The sequence below is a fragment of the Sinohyriopsis cumingii genome, chromosome 18, assembly GCF_028554795.1.
Source record: "Sinohyriopsis cumingii isolate HCF-2022 chromosome 18, ASM2855479v2, whole genome shotgun sequence".
Classification (NCBI taxonomy): domain Eukaryota; kingdom Metazoa; phylum Mollusca; class Bivalvia; order Unionida; family Unionidae; genus Sinohyriopsis; species Sinohyriopsis cumingii.
In genome coordinates this window covers 84,614,328-84,633,136 of record NC_142978.1, presented here as the reverse complement: position 1 = coordinate 84,633,136, position 18,809 = coordinate 84,614,328, and the positions used below count along the sequence as shown (strand labels likewise).

Sequence of the window (18,809 nt, the reverse complement as noted above, 5' to 3'; positions counted from 1 at the left end):
TGAAACTAGTATTCCTGATTCAGATGTCTCTTCATGGATCCCTTTTCACAATTTCTGGAGTCCTTGGGGCTCTGCTTTGATAAATTTCTTGCCATGTTTTCCATCAAAGGAACCCATAATCAAGTGTTGGGCTGGACCATAAAGCATGCAACATAACAGGTTAAAGAATTAAAGAATTATTTGCTGTTTTTATTCTTTAATCAATAATAATTAAAAAATCTTGAATGATCCTTTGAAACTTTAAAGTCAGTTACTGGGACCTGCTTATCACAGTGGTGAGTTGCAATCCTCGAAAGTGAATAAATGCATTAATTTTCATTTCTGTACAGTTGCCACTGTTGCCAACTTGTGCCTAATAAACAAAAGCACCACAAATGGTCCATAATATGCCATCATGTGACCTTTTCCAATGACATAACCTTGACCTTGAAGCAGAAGCATGGCCATAATATGCATCAAAGTGTCTAGTCTTGATATATATCTTGGTAAAGTTTCATTGATATATCTTCAGTGGTTCAACAGTTGTACTCCGGACATGGATGCAAGTCCTAGAATTACATTTTCCCTTGATGAGACACTGACTTCAAGGCAAGTAGTGTGGCTATTGTATACAATACACCATCTAGTCATGGCATATACTTAGTTCAAGTTTGATTAAAATCTCTTTAGTAGTTCCAAGTTACAGGAAATGTATTAAAAAAGTTCTGAATATTACTGCACTGTACAATTATGTTTTTTTTATTAGTGAACAGTAACAACAGTCCACCCCCTCAAAGTGCTCCACATAACCTCTACACACTTTCCGTCTGATTATAAAAATGTTAAATGCCACTGATATTCATTTTACGGCATGCTGTTCAAAAGCTGGAAATCTGTACGTCTACCTGCATTGTTGTTTTCAAATTGTCTGCTCCACCAGTGAACTTCTGACAATGGGATTCAGCCCAAAAATCTTTACTGTTAGGGCTATATCAGGGCTTATGGTGAATGTGGCATAGTTTTAATGATGAGCTCTTTTAGGAAGACTATCAAGATTGCGGATTTACGTTCATGTGCCTCCTTATGGAATAGATGGATACCTGAGGTACCAGTGTGTGGACATGTGGTTTGGTAGTGTTCCACAACTTTTGTCAACACTTTAAATGTACAAAACTGTCCATTGGCACTGGCTGAGTCAGGCACAGGTACCTGGATAACCGGGACTTTTACATCTAAAATAATGCATATAAAACTCTCTTGACAGTCTGACTGTATCGAATGATTTGTGGTCTGTTTGTTGTCTCCAATTCAAACTTTATCATTTTCTCTCAAGCTGGGTTCACAAATGGAAATCTATGTTTCATCACCTCTGAAAATCTCAGTCAAACAACACTTCTGTTCACTCTTATATTTTGAATGTAATTCTTCAATATCTTACAAAAACACCTAACAAGATCATGCCCATGAAAACTCAAATTATCTTCCACTCTGTATGGAACATCTTCATTAACTGCCCCCTTCACCTCAGTCATGTTCCACTTACCAATTGCAGACAACTATCTTCCAAAACAAGACCATCCTTGAAATTATGAAACCCCATCAAAATAATTGGATATGATGAGAGTTCAAAAATTTAATGCAAGTCAGCCTTGATATCAGTCAGTATGCCAAGAGAGCCTGTATTTAATGCTCTTTGTAGAATTGTTTCTCCTTCTCTCACATTTTTACATCATTGTCATTTACTTGTGTTATGTCATAAGCATATACCTGTAGCTATCTGGCATTCTGTATGTCCAGTCGTGGATCATTTTATTCCATATTATTTTGTCTATTGGCATTAAATTTCATGACTGGTTCAAAGAAACAAACAGCCTTTTGAAATGCTCCTTGTTCTATGGGAAAGAATGTAAGTGACAAAATTACATTCTTCCTCTGCATAACCTTGTCCCTGAGGCAGGGAGTAGAGCTATGGTATGTGACACCATGTAGTCATTATATATATATATATATATATATATATATATATATATATATATATATATATATATATATATATATATATATATATATATATGTATATGACAAAAGGAATCTGACCATGAGTTAGATTATACATAGAAAAATTAGTTAATGTATCAGAAGATCAGACAAATATCCATGCTTTATTCCTTCTAATGTTTTTACATCATCTTTATGGATGCTCTTCAGATGAATATGTAATTTCTTTAAAATATTTTTGTAAATAAACAATTTGACATCATTGTTTTTACAGCAACATATTAACAACCTTCCTACATTTATATATACCATACTTGTACACAAAATTAAATTTCTAGTGTCTGAAATGTCATGAAGGTGCATCAATGCATTGATACAATGTAAATCTTATTCATACAAATTAAAATCATTGGAAAGTTATTATTAAAGTCATTATGATATGAAAATGTATTAGTGTATTGATGCAATGTATTAGTGTATTGGTACAATGTATTAGTGTATTGATACAATGTATTAGTGTATTGATACAATGTACCAATAATCAAGTTTTAATTTTTATAAAGAATTAGCTCGAGTTATTAAGGTCTGGGTGTAGAGTACATATGAAATAGAGTTCCTTTTCTTCAATTAAAGATTCACTATTAGTTAATACTTTATATATTTAAAGGGGGGCCCGGAGTGGCCGAGTGGTCTAAAGTGCTCTTTGTTACGGATCACTGCCATCTCACCTCTGTCTACGTGGGTTCGAGTCTCGGATTCGGCTAATGTGGATATGGGAGAGAGCTTGCCAGTAGCTTCTCATGGGTCGGTGGTTCTTTCCGGGGTTTTCCCGGGTTCTTCCTCCACCATTAATACTGGCTGCCATGTATAGCCTATCATGTGCTGAAAAATGGCGTTAAACCCTACAACAACAACAATATATTTAAAGACTTTTAAGTTTCCGCCTGAACAGTTAGGTATATATTTCTTGACTTTTAATAACCTGAGTTCTTCTGTTTTTGTTTGCTGTCTTTGTACTGTCATTCTCTTCCTTAGTTAATTTTTCATCTGACCTTTGTAAAAGGCTTCACACTGAACACATATTAATGCATAAATCACATTTCTTGAATTGCAATTCATATCATGTATAACTTTAAATAGCTTACCAATTTTTAATTGTAAATATTGTAAAGAAATGATGTATTCACCTTAGCAGCATCCATAAAGATGATGCAAAAGCGCTCCAAGGAATTTTGCAGGGATATTTTTCTGATCTTCTGTTACATCAAGTAATATATATATATATATATATATATATATATATATATATATATATATATATATATATATATATATATATATATATATATATATATATATATATATATATATATATATATATATATATATATATATAACCCTTTAAGAGCAAAAGTGAATGCAATGTTTCAGCCACTTTGGGAAAAAAATGTGCTGACTGAACCCCATTATGCATTTATAAATACAAGCAGAAATAATGCTGCACTTCCTGGTCAGGGTGTGAATAACAGATATAAAAATATACATAGTGTTGATGATGGTGTGAATAACAGATATAAAAATACACCTAGTGTTGATGACGTGTGAATAACAGATATAAAAATATACACAGTGTTGATGACGGTGTGAATAACAGATATAAAAATATACACAGTGTTGATGATGGTGTGAATAACAGATATAAAAATATACACAGTGTTGATGATGGTGTGAATAACAGATATAAAAATATACATAGTGTTGATGATGTGTGAATAACAGATATAAAAAATTACACAGTGTTGATGATGGTGTGAATAACAGATATAAAAATATACACAGTGTTGATGACGGTATGAATAACAGATATAAAAATATACACAGTGTTGATGACGTGTGAATAACAGATATAAAAATATACACAGTGTTGATGACAGTGTGAATAACAGATATAAAAATATACATAGTGTTGATGACGTGTGAATAACAGATATAAAAATATACACAGCGTTGATGACATGTGAATAACAGATATAAAAATATACATAGTGTTGATGACGGTATGAATAACAGATATAAAAATATACACAGTGTTGATGACGGTATGAATAACAGATATAAAAATATACACAGCGTTGATGATGTGTGAATAACAGATATAAAAATATACATAGTGTTGATGACGGTATGAATAACAGATATAAAAATATACACAGTGTTGATGACGGTATGAATAACAGATATAAAAATATACACAGCGTTGATGACGTGTGAATAACAGATATAAAAATATACATAGTGTTGATGACGGTATGAATAACAGATATAAAAATATACACAGTGTTGATGACGGTATGAATAACAGATATAAAAATATACACAGTGTTGATGACGGTATGAATAACAGATATAAAAAAATACACAGCGTTGATGACGTGTGAATAACAGATATAAAAATATACATAGTGTTGATGACGTGTGAATAACAGATATAAAAATATACATAGTGTTGATGACGGTATGAATAACAGATATAAAAATATACACAGTGTTGATGACGTGTGAATAACAGATATAAAAATATACATAGTGTTGATGATGTGTGAATAACAGATACAAAAATATACACAGTGTTGATGACAGTATGAATAACAGATATAAAAATATACATAGTGTTGATAACGGTGTGAATAACAGATATAAAAATATACATAGTGTTGATGACGTGTGAATAACAGATATAAAAATATACATAGTGTTGATGATGGTGTGAATAACAGATATAAAAATATACACAGTGTTGATGATGGTGTGAATAACAGATATAAAAATATACATAGTGTTGATGATGGTGTGAATAACAGATATAAAAATATACATAGTGTTGATGACGGTGTGAATAACGGATATAAAAATATATGAAGTGTTGATGACGGTGTGAATAACAGATATAAAAATATACATAGTGTTGATGACGGTGAGAATAACATAGTGTTTATACTTGCTTATAAGTCAAGTCAAACTGCAAACAACATCCAGATCTGCCATAGCATAATGCACCTGCATACCAGGGTCTATGTTGTTTTTCCTACTGATTACTTCTAACAAATTGCACAGACCCAGCTCTGACTGTGCATTATACACCAACAGATCTGGGTCTGTGAAGTCTGCAACTGGACTTATCTTATAAGCAAGTACATATAGTAAATAATGTCAAATGCAGTGTTTAAATAATGCTGAATGCAGTGTTTAAATAATGTCAAATGCAGTGTTTAAATAATGCTGAATGCAGTGTTTAAATAAATAATGTCAAATACAGTGTTTAAATAATGCTGAATGCAGTGCTTAAATAAATAATGTCAAATACAGTGTTTAAATAATGCTGAATGCAGTGCTTAAATAAATAATGTCAAATACAGTGTTTAAATAATGCTGAATGCACAGTGTTTAAATAATGCTGAATGCAGTGTTGATTCAGGTGATAAATATTACATGTAATGCAACACGGTCATGGTGTGAAATAACAGATGTATTGTTGTAATATATAATAAAGAATCCCCTGGCCCTTTCTTAATGTTTCACTCTCAGGGATCAACAAAGCTATTTGATAAATCACTATCATATCTCTTTAATAGAATAATAGATTTTACATGTGTTTATTTTAACCCTTAAAAGATTATTTATAATGCATTTGATATTGTTTCAATGCACACATGTCTATACGGTATCTGGTAGCTGTAGTTTTCACTCATAGCTTTAAATCAACATTTGTGACATAAGGATAGAGATAAATTAGAAAAAGCATTAGGTACTGAAACACTAGCATTAGTAAAAATAAAAGAAGAATAAATGATACAAGTATCTAAAAATTAGATTTAGAACTTAATCAAATCAAGTCTTCATTTAAATAAAACTCGTGAAAAAACTTAACTTAAATCATCATGAAAGCATGCCTCATTTTATCCATGTATACTTAATCCCAATCATCAATGTGACTGCAAATACTAGAACCATTTCCTGAAGCATAATAACTAATAAAGCTATAGTTAAAGGTATATATACTAATTACAGCAGAATATGGAAGTTCACACTTCAATGATTTTTGAGGACAAAACCACTCGATCCAGATCAAGTCAATCAAGCCTGCTGGTACAAAAATGTCTGTAAAGTAAATAATCTGAAATTGTTAAATTAAACAAGTTTAGCACTCTCAAAGCTACAAATTAGATATTATTGGCTTGGTTGATGAAGTTTTAAGTAAGGTCTGGTGGCTGAAGTTGGTTTGTAGATGAAGCAGGGCCAAACAAAGGAGTGGTTTCATTACTTATGAATTTAGTTAGCATGTTCAAACTTTCTTGGGCTTTGAACACATCAAAGGTTGACACTGCTTGCTGACTGCATTGAGCAAAGGGGCAGCTGGTCATGTGTGTATGATTTGGGTTTGTAACGTAGGCCACCGGAGTGGTGCTAACTGGTCATGTGTTTGGATCATATGCAGAATGATGACATTATCCAAAATGATGTGGATCAAACTTATGTTTACCACTCTTAAGTCGCTTCATTCACAACATGGTCATCAGAAAGTAACTGAAAGTAATTGACAGTGTTTTATGGAAGAGATCACACACATACTTTAATGACCAATTAGTTTAGTTTCTTGGCTGCATTAACTCCCTTTGACATTAAGTGCAAGTGATTGAACTTGACAGGTGTTTGATTTATGCTCATACCAGTGGTAGTAGTGCTTGAATCTCTCAAGTGACTGCTGTTTGATGTTGGCATAATTTCAAACTTTGTGTTTATTAGGGGTAATTGTAGAAGTCAATACACAAAATGAAATACATATGAATATGAAGTCTTTGACATAAAAAAAAACATGAATTTAAGCATGCACAAAAATGTCCCTTTTTGTAAAAAAAATCATGGAGACTGAAACCCATCAAAAAATGATACACCAGTGAAAATAATGCTACACTTACAAGGTGTTGGTCCAGGTATGAAATAACAGTAAATAATGCTATGCTTACACAGTGTTGGTCCAGGTATGAAATAACAGTAAATAATGCTACACTTACAATGTGTTGGTCCAGGTATGAAATAACACTAAATAATGCTACACTTACAAGGTGTTGATCCAGGTGTAAAATAACATAGTAAATAATGCTGCACTTACACAGTGTTGGTCCAGGTGTGAAATAACACAGATAAAGCATGCAATAGAAGAGCTCATTTGCTGCACACATGGTGAACAGGATGTACTGGAAAAAGAAAGAAAAAGAAAGAGTTGTCAGACAAATGAAATTCCATTGTCCATACCTTTTGCCATGGAAACGAGCGCAAATTTTGATTATTCTTCTATTCAGCGTTAAGCCTCCTTTTCTGAAACTTTTCAGCAAAACCTGGTGTCTTACCTCCATCTAAGCATCATATGTAATCGCCTGTATGTAACTTGCCCCAATTTTGGCCAGAAAAGAATCAGATATGCAATAGCAACAGGTTTTGTATTATTGATATTAAAATTAATACTTTTCAGTATCATGCAAAGCTTACTCATAACTGCTCAACCAAGAAATATTATGGGATAAACTAAGTACACTATTTGGATGATACAGAGTTTTGCCATATGTGGGACTAGGAGAATGGTAGGAAAACAGATACGGTCCTAGCACAATAACCAGTGCAATCAGAAAAAAATCATCTGATTGATTATGTTTTGATGTTATACAAATAATAATTCAATGATTCAGATATTTAATGATAAAGGTAAAAAAAATATTCCTCGTTCATTTTTCTGTGCCACTTTTGCACATTCAATCTTCTTTTTTTGGAGACTTGGTTTCTATTTTACTCAATTCCCACAAGGGTGCATCCTGGCCAAAACAATGAATAAGGCATCTGAAAAATCTGATAGTTCAGATATTTAGAATAATGATGGTGCCTATTTCTCATTCCTATACATGTGTGATACGATTTGACCATGTGAGGTAATTTGTAAAATGATGTGGAATTTGCCTATCCTTTATACAGATGTCAACTGGGTTCAACATTATTTTTAATTTGGTGGAATGCTGTGTGTGATTTAGTTTTTAATGTAGCTTCAACAATTGTTCAGTCTTACTCCTACAATGTCTGCAGTGTGGCAGCTTATAGTGACATGTAGCACTGGGGCATCATGCTGCAGACATGCAACATCATGTCCCACCTACTCACACTATCCTGACACCAGGCCAACAAGTCTTTGGTATGACTTGGCCAGGGTTCGAACCCGCAACCTCCCACATCTGAGAAAGATGCTCTAACCACTTAGGCCACCAAAGTGGTCCTAATTTAGTGGAAAAAGCATCTGAACAGTATTTCTGGATGGTGGAAAAAGTAGCCCTGTTGGTGCAGCAAAAATGGGAGCCACATTATGTGCTAGTGTGACAGGTGTAGTTCAAGGTCCTCATCCATTTTACTGCACATACTCCATCTTATATTAATTTCAACTGATTTTCTTCACTTTTCCCATTGAATATCATGTGTTTGTTACTTTGAGGCTCCCAGTTAAAGCACAGGTACTCTCTTCTGTTAGTGAAAAAAGGACACTAATGACCACACCCACTCCTCACTTACCAATGTTTGGGAATGAGTGTTAGTACATGTACACTGGTAGGAGAGGAACCAAAATTGTCAATAGTTTCCCTTATTACTGACATTGAATTAAAGCTACCTCTGATGAAAACAACCTAATCTCAGAGGAAAGATATGGGTGACATCTCTTTAATTAGGGTCAGAGGTCATTCAGTGTTTACAAAACTTGTCGGTACAGCCAGGAAAAAATTCTGTTTACAAGTTACTATTGTCTGAAGCATGAACTGCCAAATTATACAAATCTGCTAAACAATAATTTAGGCCTCCATTTGAATGGTACATATATGATGTCAAAATTATTGTTTTGTCATGGTGCACAAAACAAAGATCAGTGCTTTTTTTTTCAAGAGGCACTTGTAATTTAATTACAGGATGGATTACAGTCAGACAGATACATCATGTGTAGAACACAATTTTAGGAAGACAAATTATACATGAATTTTATGCACTAAAAGTATGCAGCGCATTATAGCTGTTGAAAAACATCTGAATCTGAATCAGAGGTCACATGTGTACAAAGGACAGTCTGGCCTTTCCCAAGGGTGGTCACTACTGACAGATTTGACTGTATATTCATACCAGTAATACACCATCTTTTTACCTGGTGAGAAATGAGAAAAATATTCTGTTGTGTAGGACAGGAAATTTTGTTTGGGATTTACTATTTCACCATGACATGCACATGGGGTAAAAACTTTACTTCTTTGTTTGGGGAGAGACAAAGGGAAAAAAGTTTGAATTCTTTGAGGATGGTATGGGGATGGACCATTATCTGAATACTCTGGGCTCTTTTCTCCAGAAATATTAAGCTTATCCAAAATTTCTCAATGTCATCTGGGTGTTAGTTTAACCAAAATGATTTACAGGAAGAAGACTAAATTCTGGACCTGTCTGCAGAACCAGATACCGGCAATTCTTTAGTCTGAGATACAAAGTCTATAAATTTCTGTTTTTAGTTACTTGAAATTTTGTAAAATAAATAGAAAATTGACATAAACGGATAACACTTTAAATTGATGTTTCTGGTTTTTTCTAGCCAAAAACTTTCATATGGGTCTATGATAAACTGTAGAGATGTCACAGCCCCTGGAAGGAGGCTAATACCACATGCAATGTTACATCAGCGCTTGGGTTGAAATGAATGTATCCATGTCATTCACTGGCCAGTCTCATTTTTTTTAAAACTGCTTATTTATGTATCTCTCAAATTAAAAGCATGTCAGGAAATCAATGATGGTGCTTAATTTACCGTCTCCATACTTAATCAATTTAGGCATGAGCGATTGTAATGCTATTATAGCCACCAATGCCAATTTTATAGAATAAAGAAATTCTAATTGAATTCTAATTGCCTGATCAGATCAGACATGCTAAACAATAACACAATTTATCAAAAAACATGAACTTAGAAGTGAAGCATATAAAACTATCTCTGGAATAATTTCTTAAAAAAATTCATTCCTATATTTTTACATGATGATATATATACAGAATTAACATTGGAAAATTTAATATCCTCTATCTATTGGTTTTTATGCAATGATTTCGGCTCAATAAAACAACATATTGTACTTGCATATAGCTATTATCAGATCATGGTAAGAAAGTATTAAAACAATTATAAGCTACTGTTTCACTAAACTTTTTTTCATTGAGCTGTGCAATAAGATATTGGTTGAACTAAGAGTCTGCTAATACCATAAAAATTTAACAGCCCAATAAAACATGTAATGAACTCAACAAAAGCCCATAATGTAACTCAAGTAATGCAAAGACTCGTGTATGTGGGGGTGGAGGGTGGCATTTAATGGCACTCCATCACAACAGGAGCTACATTGTGACAAGTAAAGGGAAAGTTTGAAATGGTATCAAAAAATCATACTGCTGAAAGAGATTACAAACATATATATATATATATATATATATATATATATATATATATATATATATATATATATATACACACTCACACACAGACTTAAAATTTGCAATTTCCTTTGCTTCCATGGATGTCTTTGTCTTTCATAACCCAGTAAAAATTGGTATTAATTGCATTTTTAACACATTACAGGCTATATAATGCCAATAAAAGGAAGTGAAGTACTTTCTGCAAGGACACAATGAGGCAGCAAACTTCAACTGACCTTGGACGGTATCAAACTCACGACCCTTGAATTACATGTTTGATTCTCATCCATTAAGCCACTTTAGCTTTCATATTTTCTTAACATGTTCTCACACAACAAAACAAGTTCTGTTGTAAGATACAACCTCATGTCCAGCAACTAAGTAGCTGTTCAACACCAAAATACATGTGACAAATATTTCCAAAAAGTAAGAAGCAAGACAGACGTGTTTACCTTCACCTTAGACCTACTGTCTTTACACAGATTCTATTAAGCTCACACTGCTGTGTTTTATTGCCTCAATGGCTCAAAAAATGTACTTGTAATTGCTGGTTTGGTCATCTAACAAGTTTAATATTATCCAGCATAAAGGTCAAAGTGATGAAAAAAGCATAAAGAGTTACGTAGGATCTGTAGGATTTGAAGCTGTATGCTTATTTTCAGATGATGTAGATACAACATTTAGTACAGAATATTTCTTCAGTCCACATGACACTACTGCAAAACTGTTCCCAAATGTCATGGAAATAATGTGTTATTGTCAGTCTAGTTAATAACTGGTTAAATTTTGACCAGGTAATACTTTTCAAGTTGGCACATATACAAACAAAATATTTTGCTGCCAAAGAACATGCACAAAATACTGGGTTCAGCAATTAAGCCAACAACGTGATATTTTTGAAATTATGTCTATAAGCACCTTTATGGTGTTGAATCTTAGGGAACCAAAACTAAGTATTAAGTCAAAAAACTCTGGACTCCAAGGTGGGAATTAAAAGTAATAATAATGCAATGTTAAATAACTAAAAATGTCCAGAAAAAAGTGTGAGGCCAGTCAGTAAGTGCTGATCGTTAAAAAAAGCTTTTCCCCATAGAGCAGTAGTGGTCAATTTCTCCTGGATATACGTCATATCATATTCATTGTTGGAAATTAAACAGAAATGACTAAACTGATCCCTCGAAACTTGCAAACCCATTTATAACTCAAGGAAAATGACCCTTTTTTGTTGAATGTGAAAAAAATTGTGACCGATAGTAGTAAACAAAACCTTGATATATTGCTCTTTTATATAATGGAAAACAGTGCTTAGTGTCTAGAAATTTGAATCAAAATCATGAAATTCTCAACTTATAATAACAACTCAAATATTCAGGTACATTTTCTTTAAACCAAAAATTCCATTACACTGTGAATATTAATATTTAATAAAATCCCTATCAGTGAAAATGTCACTAATGCCTGCTGGTGATAAGACTTTAAGAAATAAATAGCAATTAAATAAGTTCTTTCAAATGAAATTTGTGTTTTAGTCATTATTTTAATTCAATTCCAGTGTAATCATCGTAAATGCAATACCTTCTTGTATTCAGATGTTGTTGAGTTGTTGTTGTTATAGGGTTTAATGCCACTTTTCTCTTTTATACATGGCAGACAGTATAAATGGTGGAGGAAAAACCTGCAAAAACCCCAGAAAGAACCACCAACCCACGAGAAGCTACTGGCAAGCTTTCTCACATATCCACACTGGCTGAGCCAGAGACTCGAACCCATGCAAACAGAGGTGAGATGGCAGTGATCCATAATGGTGAGCACTTTAGACCACTCGGCCCACCCCCTATTCAGATGTAAAAATGTCAATCTACCATCACTGCTATGTCTGTGCGCATTTTGGTGAGCCTAATTAACAGAGGACTGTGTTTTGATCTCCAACTTATGAACAGATTTGTTGTTTGTTATACTCAATTAAAAGCAGACCCACTTTGCATTATCACGTTAATTATATCTTTTGGATAAAATCAAATAAAAGAAACGGAAAAAGAAAAGTTAAAAAGCATTTGCTATTACTTGCAATGAAATCGTGGCATCAATAATTCATTAATAAAATAATTTTTTAAAAATTAAAGTTTCACCATTGATGTTTTTTATTTACAAAACAAATGTCTCTACTTTTTTAACAAAAGAAATCTCATTTTATGTGCAAAAAAGCAGTGGTACAGAATATAAGGTACATTATTTACAGGTATACAACAAGGCATACATGTACACGATGCATTGAAACCTCTTGCAATAACATTTTTCATGATTTTTCAGAAGATTGGCTAGTTTGAAAATAAAGATAATTTATACCCAAAAGCAAACAGTTTTAAAAGAGAAAGTGGTTTATTGACAACTGATCAAAAGATGACTACAAAATGAGTATTCTAAGTCTATCGATAAAGATATAGAAAGAACATTTTCTAGAATATCTAATGCTTGTTTTTATTCATTTGAATACATGTCAATTTGTCCCATGTACCTGATCATGCTTGTATGCAATAAAGAGAGTGGCGTTCATATATGAAATCTTTATAGATCTTGTCTTAAAACGTATTTCATTCCCAAAAATCATTATTGCTGAATGTGTCTTTGAATGGGGTGACATCTACTCAAGTTGGCATGTTGAAATATGCTGTTTACTGGATAAAAACTTGTTATTCTTATCTAAGGGACAAATAAAGTAACTGACAACCACTTAAAATAAATGTCTCATGCATTTGAGGTAAGATGGGGCTTTTAGTTTTTTTATTTGTATCTTGCTTTCAAAAATTTGTTTAAAATGGGTCTTTGAAATAGTACGGAAATTAAAGGGAAAATATGACAAGATGATAACTAGTTCAACACACATTTTATTAAATATAATTTATTGAGAAAGACTACTGATGCAGAAGGATATGTAAATTTCCACATGAATGCTTCCTTGCAGGTACATGTAGCTGATGTATGTTGTAGCCTGAAACATTTTCTTAAGTATGCTTTCATGGAGCAGGTGAGTGGGTCCCAATAATGTAAGAAATGGCATGTCTTCTAATACATTGGCATTGGGACATCTCTCATCTGTTTCTTTACAACAGAATCAGGAAGGGTGGCTTAACACCTTTATGGTAGCATTTAGAGATATCCACAAAAATAGTGAACATCCACCAGACATTGTGGACATCTACTAATACTATGGACATTCACTTCCTTGTCCCATGTCCACACCTGAGGTATTGAGTGAGGAACCTGTACTGTATATGGAATCATCTTATAATGTAGGTCACTATAATATGTAGAACATTTAAATAATTAACATCAGCATTCTCATCACGTATTTTATGTATCTTTCCTTCATGAACATATATAAAACAATTATGTTTAAAACATCCGAAAGACAATTTTTTAAAAACAAACTTTACATTCTGACCTATACTATGACACAAAGGGTAAAGCAATAATAATGATGTTAGCAAATAGGAGCATGATGAAATTAATGAAACTGGCATTGATGAGGCTGTGATGAAGACACTGATGGTGAACCTGAGGGAAGAACAAACAGATAAATGGACCGATATGAGCTTTGATGGTATCCTCATTGCCTTGCAAGAAAACAAATTAACACTAATGATAAAATATAAAAAGCATGTGACACAACCTTACACTGGGTCAATACCTTATTGTGGTAGTAGTGGCGCAATATTGGATTGTCGGAAAGATCAAGCACCTTGTGGCTTGCAGCTCCCTTCAGCAATGAACTGAAAACATAACAATGAAAATAACAATAACCAATACCCTTACATACAATTTCATAATTACCAGTTTATTCAGTTCCAAACTTTATGATGAACCTGTTAAACTGATGCTTATTTCACCTCCACTATAGTCTTGGAGTATCATAATGGCACTGGATGCCTTTTAAAACCTGGATGTGATCAGTAACTACACAGCTCACCTCTGCAAAGTTTTTGGTTGCTTCCAGCAGTGATTCAAACATTAATTGTCATGCAGAAAAGTTAATTCAAAAATGAACTTAATGATTCTGACATGAATTTAAACACAAAATTTGACAAAAATCAGTGAAGCATAAAATCTGGAGACACAGTGACCTACTTTTGTGGTGAGGGTGTAGTACTCATAAAAATGCATTCCATCTTCATGACTTATGACTCTAGGTACAAAATAGTACATCTACAGGATGCAAGAAAAGCTATGTAAGTTAAGCACTAAAAACAAAAATTTAACCTAATCCAGTACAATGTGAAATATTGGTTATAGTTACCTTCTTCAGTTGTAAGGGTGTTGCACCAACAGACATGTGTATAGTTTAATTATCACAGCATAAAAAATGCTATAGAAATAAACGTAAAAGAAGCCTTAATTTAAGTCAGTGAAGTAAGAAATATGGGTCAGTGACCTACTATTGAGATGAGTATAGTATTCGTAAAGATGTATTCCCTCACTAATTTTCTTGATTTTAGGTATAACATAGTGCATGCATAGTTCAAAAGAACCTTAGTCAAATACAAAAATGTAACCAAGAATTCAAGACCAATGTAAATGTATACATAAAGTGAGCTTTGTCCTTTGGAGTGCTGTGAAACCTGTTTCAAAATGTCACTAGGGCCAAGGAAGAAAGAATGGTTGAGATGCAGCAAGGCTGCACATATGTGTATGCTTTTATCTGTGTGGATGCCAATGCAAGCACCAATACCAACACCAACAATGATGTTGGGGGTAGTACAACAGCTCCCCTCCACTTCAAAAAGGTGAGCTGAACAATAACCATTTAAGGATGCTGACTGAACCTGTTGACTGATTAGGAAGGACAAGTACCATGAAATATTTTCATTAACTTGACATTTAACATCGACAAATGTCCCATACATTATCAAATTCTATCGACAAAATAGAAGAAAGCCCCATTTAAATGTGTGCCATACTCTTAGGAAATCACAATAAAGGAAGCAATATATCTCAGATCTTTTGTATAAAAGCTTCTGGCAGTTTCAATCTACCAAATATGCTTAAAAGTCTATCTTATACTCAGTGGGATGATCATGCATATGAATTCCAATAACTTGAATTTCAGTGACAATAAGAAACTGCAGTTTTGATGAAGGCCTTTTCTTATTAGAAAACAAAAGCATTTTGATAAAAGGTGTGAAAAGAAATGATACAAAGGATATGAATATTTTTATTTATCATGTCACTAAAAACATCACTATTTATCAGCTGACTCTAGAAACAAAACAGATGTTGATCTTCACCACCCCAGCCCCTGATCTTAACACCTAATTCTTGGACAAAGAAAAAGATAATTATTTTGGGGGCAACCAAAACCATAAGGTAAAAATTTTAAATACCTTCTGACTCGAACACACACACACACACACACACACACAATAATCACTGGCCATGTCAAGAACCCTGATACCAGTATTCAAATCAGCCTTTTTTCCCCCAATCCTCACCTGTGGAGGTGGAACCAGTGGCTCATGATGTCAATGCCCATGGACAGCTGGAAGAGGAACATGTATCTGGGGTAGAAGTGGCACAGTGCGGCACACAAACACATTGTTGTGACACGGTCAATAAGCATATCCAACATACCACCTAGCTTGCTACCTGAAAGATACATTAATGTTACATATTTACGAAAAGGTCAATAGTGTGACAGAAAAACAAAAACAAAACAAAGGAACTACAACCATTTATGCAAGTTTATAAGCTAAGTCCAAGTGTAAACTGCTGAGACCCAGATCTACTGTTGCAAAATATGCTGCAAAATCTGGATTTGTGCAGTCTGTTAGGAGTAACTGGTAGAGCAACATAGACCCTGATCTGCTTTGGCAGATGACGATGTTTGTTGTTTACAGTTTGACTCAACTTATAAGCAAGTATATTTTGTATATTTTTGTACAGTGGAAACTGTCTTGAAAGACGACCCCTTCTGTCAGAACATAATGGTCTCTCAAGACAGGTGGTCTCTCATAGCAGGTCATAATACTATATAATCAATAAATCTGTTCATGGAGAACTGTGTCTCTCATAGCAGTGGTCTCTCAAGACAGGTTTTACTGTATTTGTATAAACCTAGTTCCAAAAATGTTCATGAAGTTAAGCATGTTCAAGGAATTCAACACATTTTTTATTTTTTGTCCACGACTTCCATTGTTCCAATGAAATATTCAGATACCTAGTTTTAAGCCCTGCTTTCCAGAATTGGTGACATGTGGTAACTTAGGATTTTTCCCAATTTACCATTTAAATTAATGGTGAGTCAGATTATCCAAAATTAGCAACTGCATTACCTCCCTTGACTAAGGCTAGGTTTGTTGTTTTGTGTAAAGTCTTTCAATAAATAGATAAACAATCACTATTTAAAAAGTGTATTGTATGGTCATATCAAGTGAAAGGTCATAAATGGAAAAAAGGGCTTTCATTTTCTTTTTTCAGTGTCTAAATGAAAAGGTTGCAGAAAATAGGAATCTACTGATTTTATTATCAAACCTGGAAGTATTATAAACTGCTTTCTACCTAGGCATGACTATTCATTCTAATATTTTTCCAAGCACTTCCAGTATATTATAATTGATCCAAACACAACCCCTTCTAAATGCTGAAAAAAAGATTTGAACATCAATAATACATCTGTGGAAAATGCAAGGGGGAAAATGAAAGGGAAAAGAGAATGAAAGAAAGGAATCATTTTGGTATTTTATGGTACAGCATCAAAAGGGGAACCAAGCAGAGCAAACCCACTAGTAGGATTTGAACCTGCACCCTTTTGGTCCATCACACTAACAATCTAGCCACATCAGACTTATTTGACAACCTTTTGTGCTCTGAAGAAAGATTTGGTTTTGTGGTGTTTTAATGCCATTTTTCAGCATATGATAGGCTACAAGTGGCAGCAGTATGCTTAGTGGTGGAAGAACTTGGAAAGACTCCAGAAAGAACCACCAACCCATGAAGAGCTACTGGCAAGCTTTCACATATCCCCATGATGGATGGGCTGAGACTTTGACACCTCAAATAGAGGTGAGATCTGTAAAGGTAACTGCCTTCAGGCCACTTGACCACCCAAGGCCCCCAGAATGGAAAAAAGAAGAAACAGGAGTATTGAAATAAAATTTGTCCCCTATCACATATCACAGGCAACAAAAATTTCAACAACAAATACATATTTTCATTGAATCATGTCAATAGAGATTCATAATGGAGAAATAACAGCAAATGTCTGCAAGAACATGGTGAAATTCTATTATGTTAGGAGATAAGTGGTTACATTTTAGGGGGGATGTTTCATTTTTAAGAATAGACATATTTTCAACAATTTGTACGAAAAGAAGGGATCTTATGTATTTTTTTCCCTCAATGTGGCTTATATAATATTACATAAAAGTTGGAAAATATGCAGATCATGTTTTGTTTGTAAGCACAAAATCTTCATAATTCTTTCCAATAATGGTCATCATTTGTTTTCCTTTCATCTTTTGAAAAAGGCAAATACTAGAGACCACTCAGCTACCCAGGGCACCTGTGTAGGGTATAGTTTTGAACACAGTTTATTCATAAACAATACGGTATGAATTTATAAAAATGATTTTTAAAAATTCTGATACAGAAGATTGGAAAATAAATTTAAAAATAGAAACCTATAACTGACCTTTAAAGTTTTGTAAAAATGAACTATTTTCTGGCAAATAAAATCTTCACCCATTTTTTTTCCTATTTATTTTTCAAGCTACATAATGAAATTATATTCGAAAAATCTTGTATCTTTGCACTAAACACTTCTTCAAAAGTTTAAGTTTTCATAGTTTAGGTAAAATGATATCTAAATAGAAGAAAAATCTGGTCAAAGACAATGGTGTGAGTGGGGAGACAAATTTCATATTCAACTGTGTTAAGTGACTAATCCACTAACATTATACTCCTAGGTCCTTACCATGGATTTTTCGACCAATGTGTCTGTTTGATCAGTTGAGTGTTTCTTGTCAGGCATAACTGTGTTATTACAAAGTTCCAATGTTCAAACCTAATTATTATCTCCACTACTTGGCTCAAACGCTGCCCACTCTCATTTGTAAAAGTCTTTAATTATTCACAATTTTTGTGTGCAAATTGTCAATTTTCACTAACTTCTTATCTTCAGTAATAATAATAATAATAAGCTAATTTTTCAGTTTTTGTTAAATCTACACTTCTGGAATCATTTAGAGCACTATTTTTTTCTCTACATTTCAGTCAACGTTCTTTTGGGATTTTGTCAGTATGGA

At 33.4% G+C, this 18,809-nt stretch overlaps 1 protein-coding gene across 1 annotated transcript in view; it reads right to left on the bottom strand.

Annotated features, from left to right (window-relative positions):
- LOC149777194 (CDP-diacylglycerol--inositol 3-phosphatidyltransferase-like) overlaps positions 1-18,809 on the bottom strand; it is a 34,127-nt gene that overhangs the window by 5,401 nt on the left and 9,917 nt on the right. The window contains exons 3-5 of the mRNA XM_089941896.1: positions 15,999-16,152; positions 14,201-14,282; positions 7,148-7,232 (exon numbers count right to left, since the gene is read on the bottom strand). Coding sequence (XP_089798022.1) covers positions 7,148-7,232; positions 14,201-14,282; positions 15,999-16,152 — 321 coding nt within the window. The remainder of the gene's footprint in view (positions 1-7,147; positions 7,233-14,200; positions 14,283-15,998; positions 16,153-18,809) is intronic.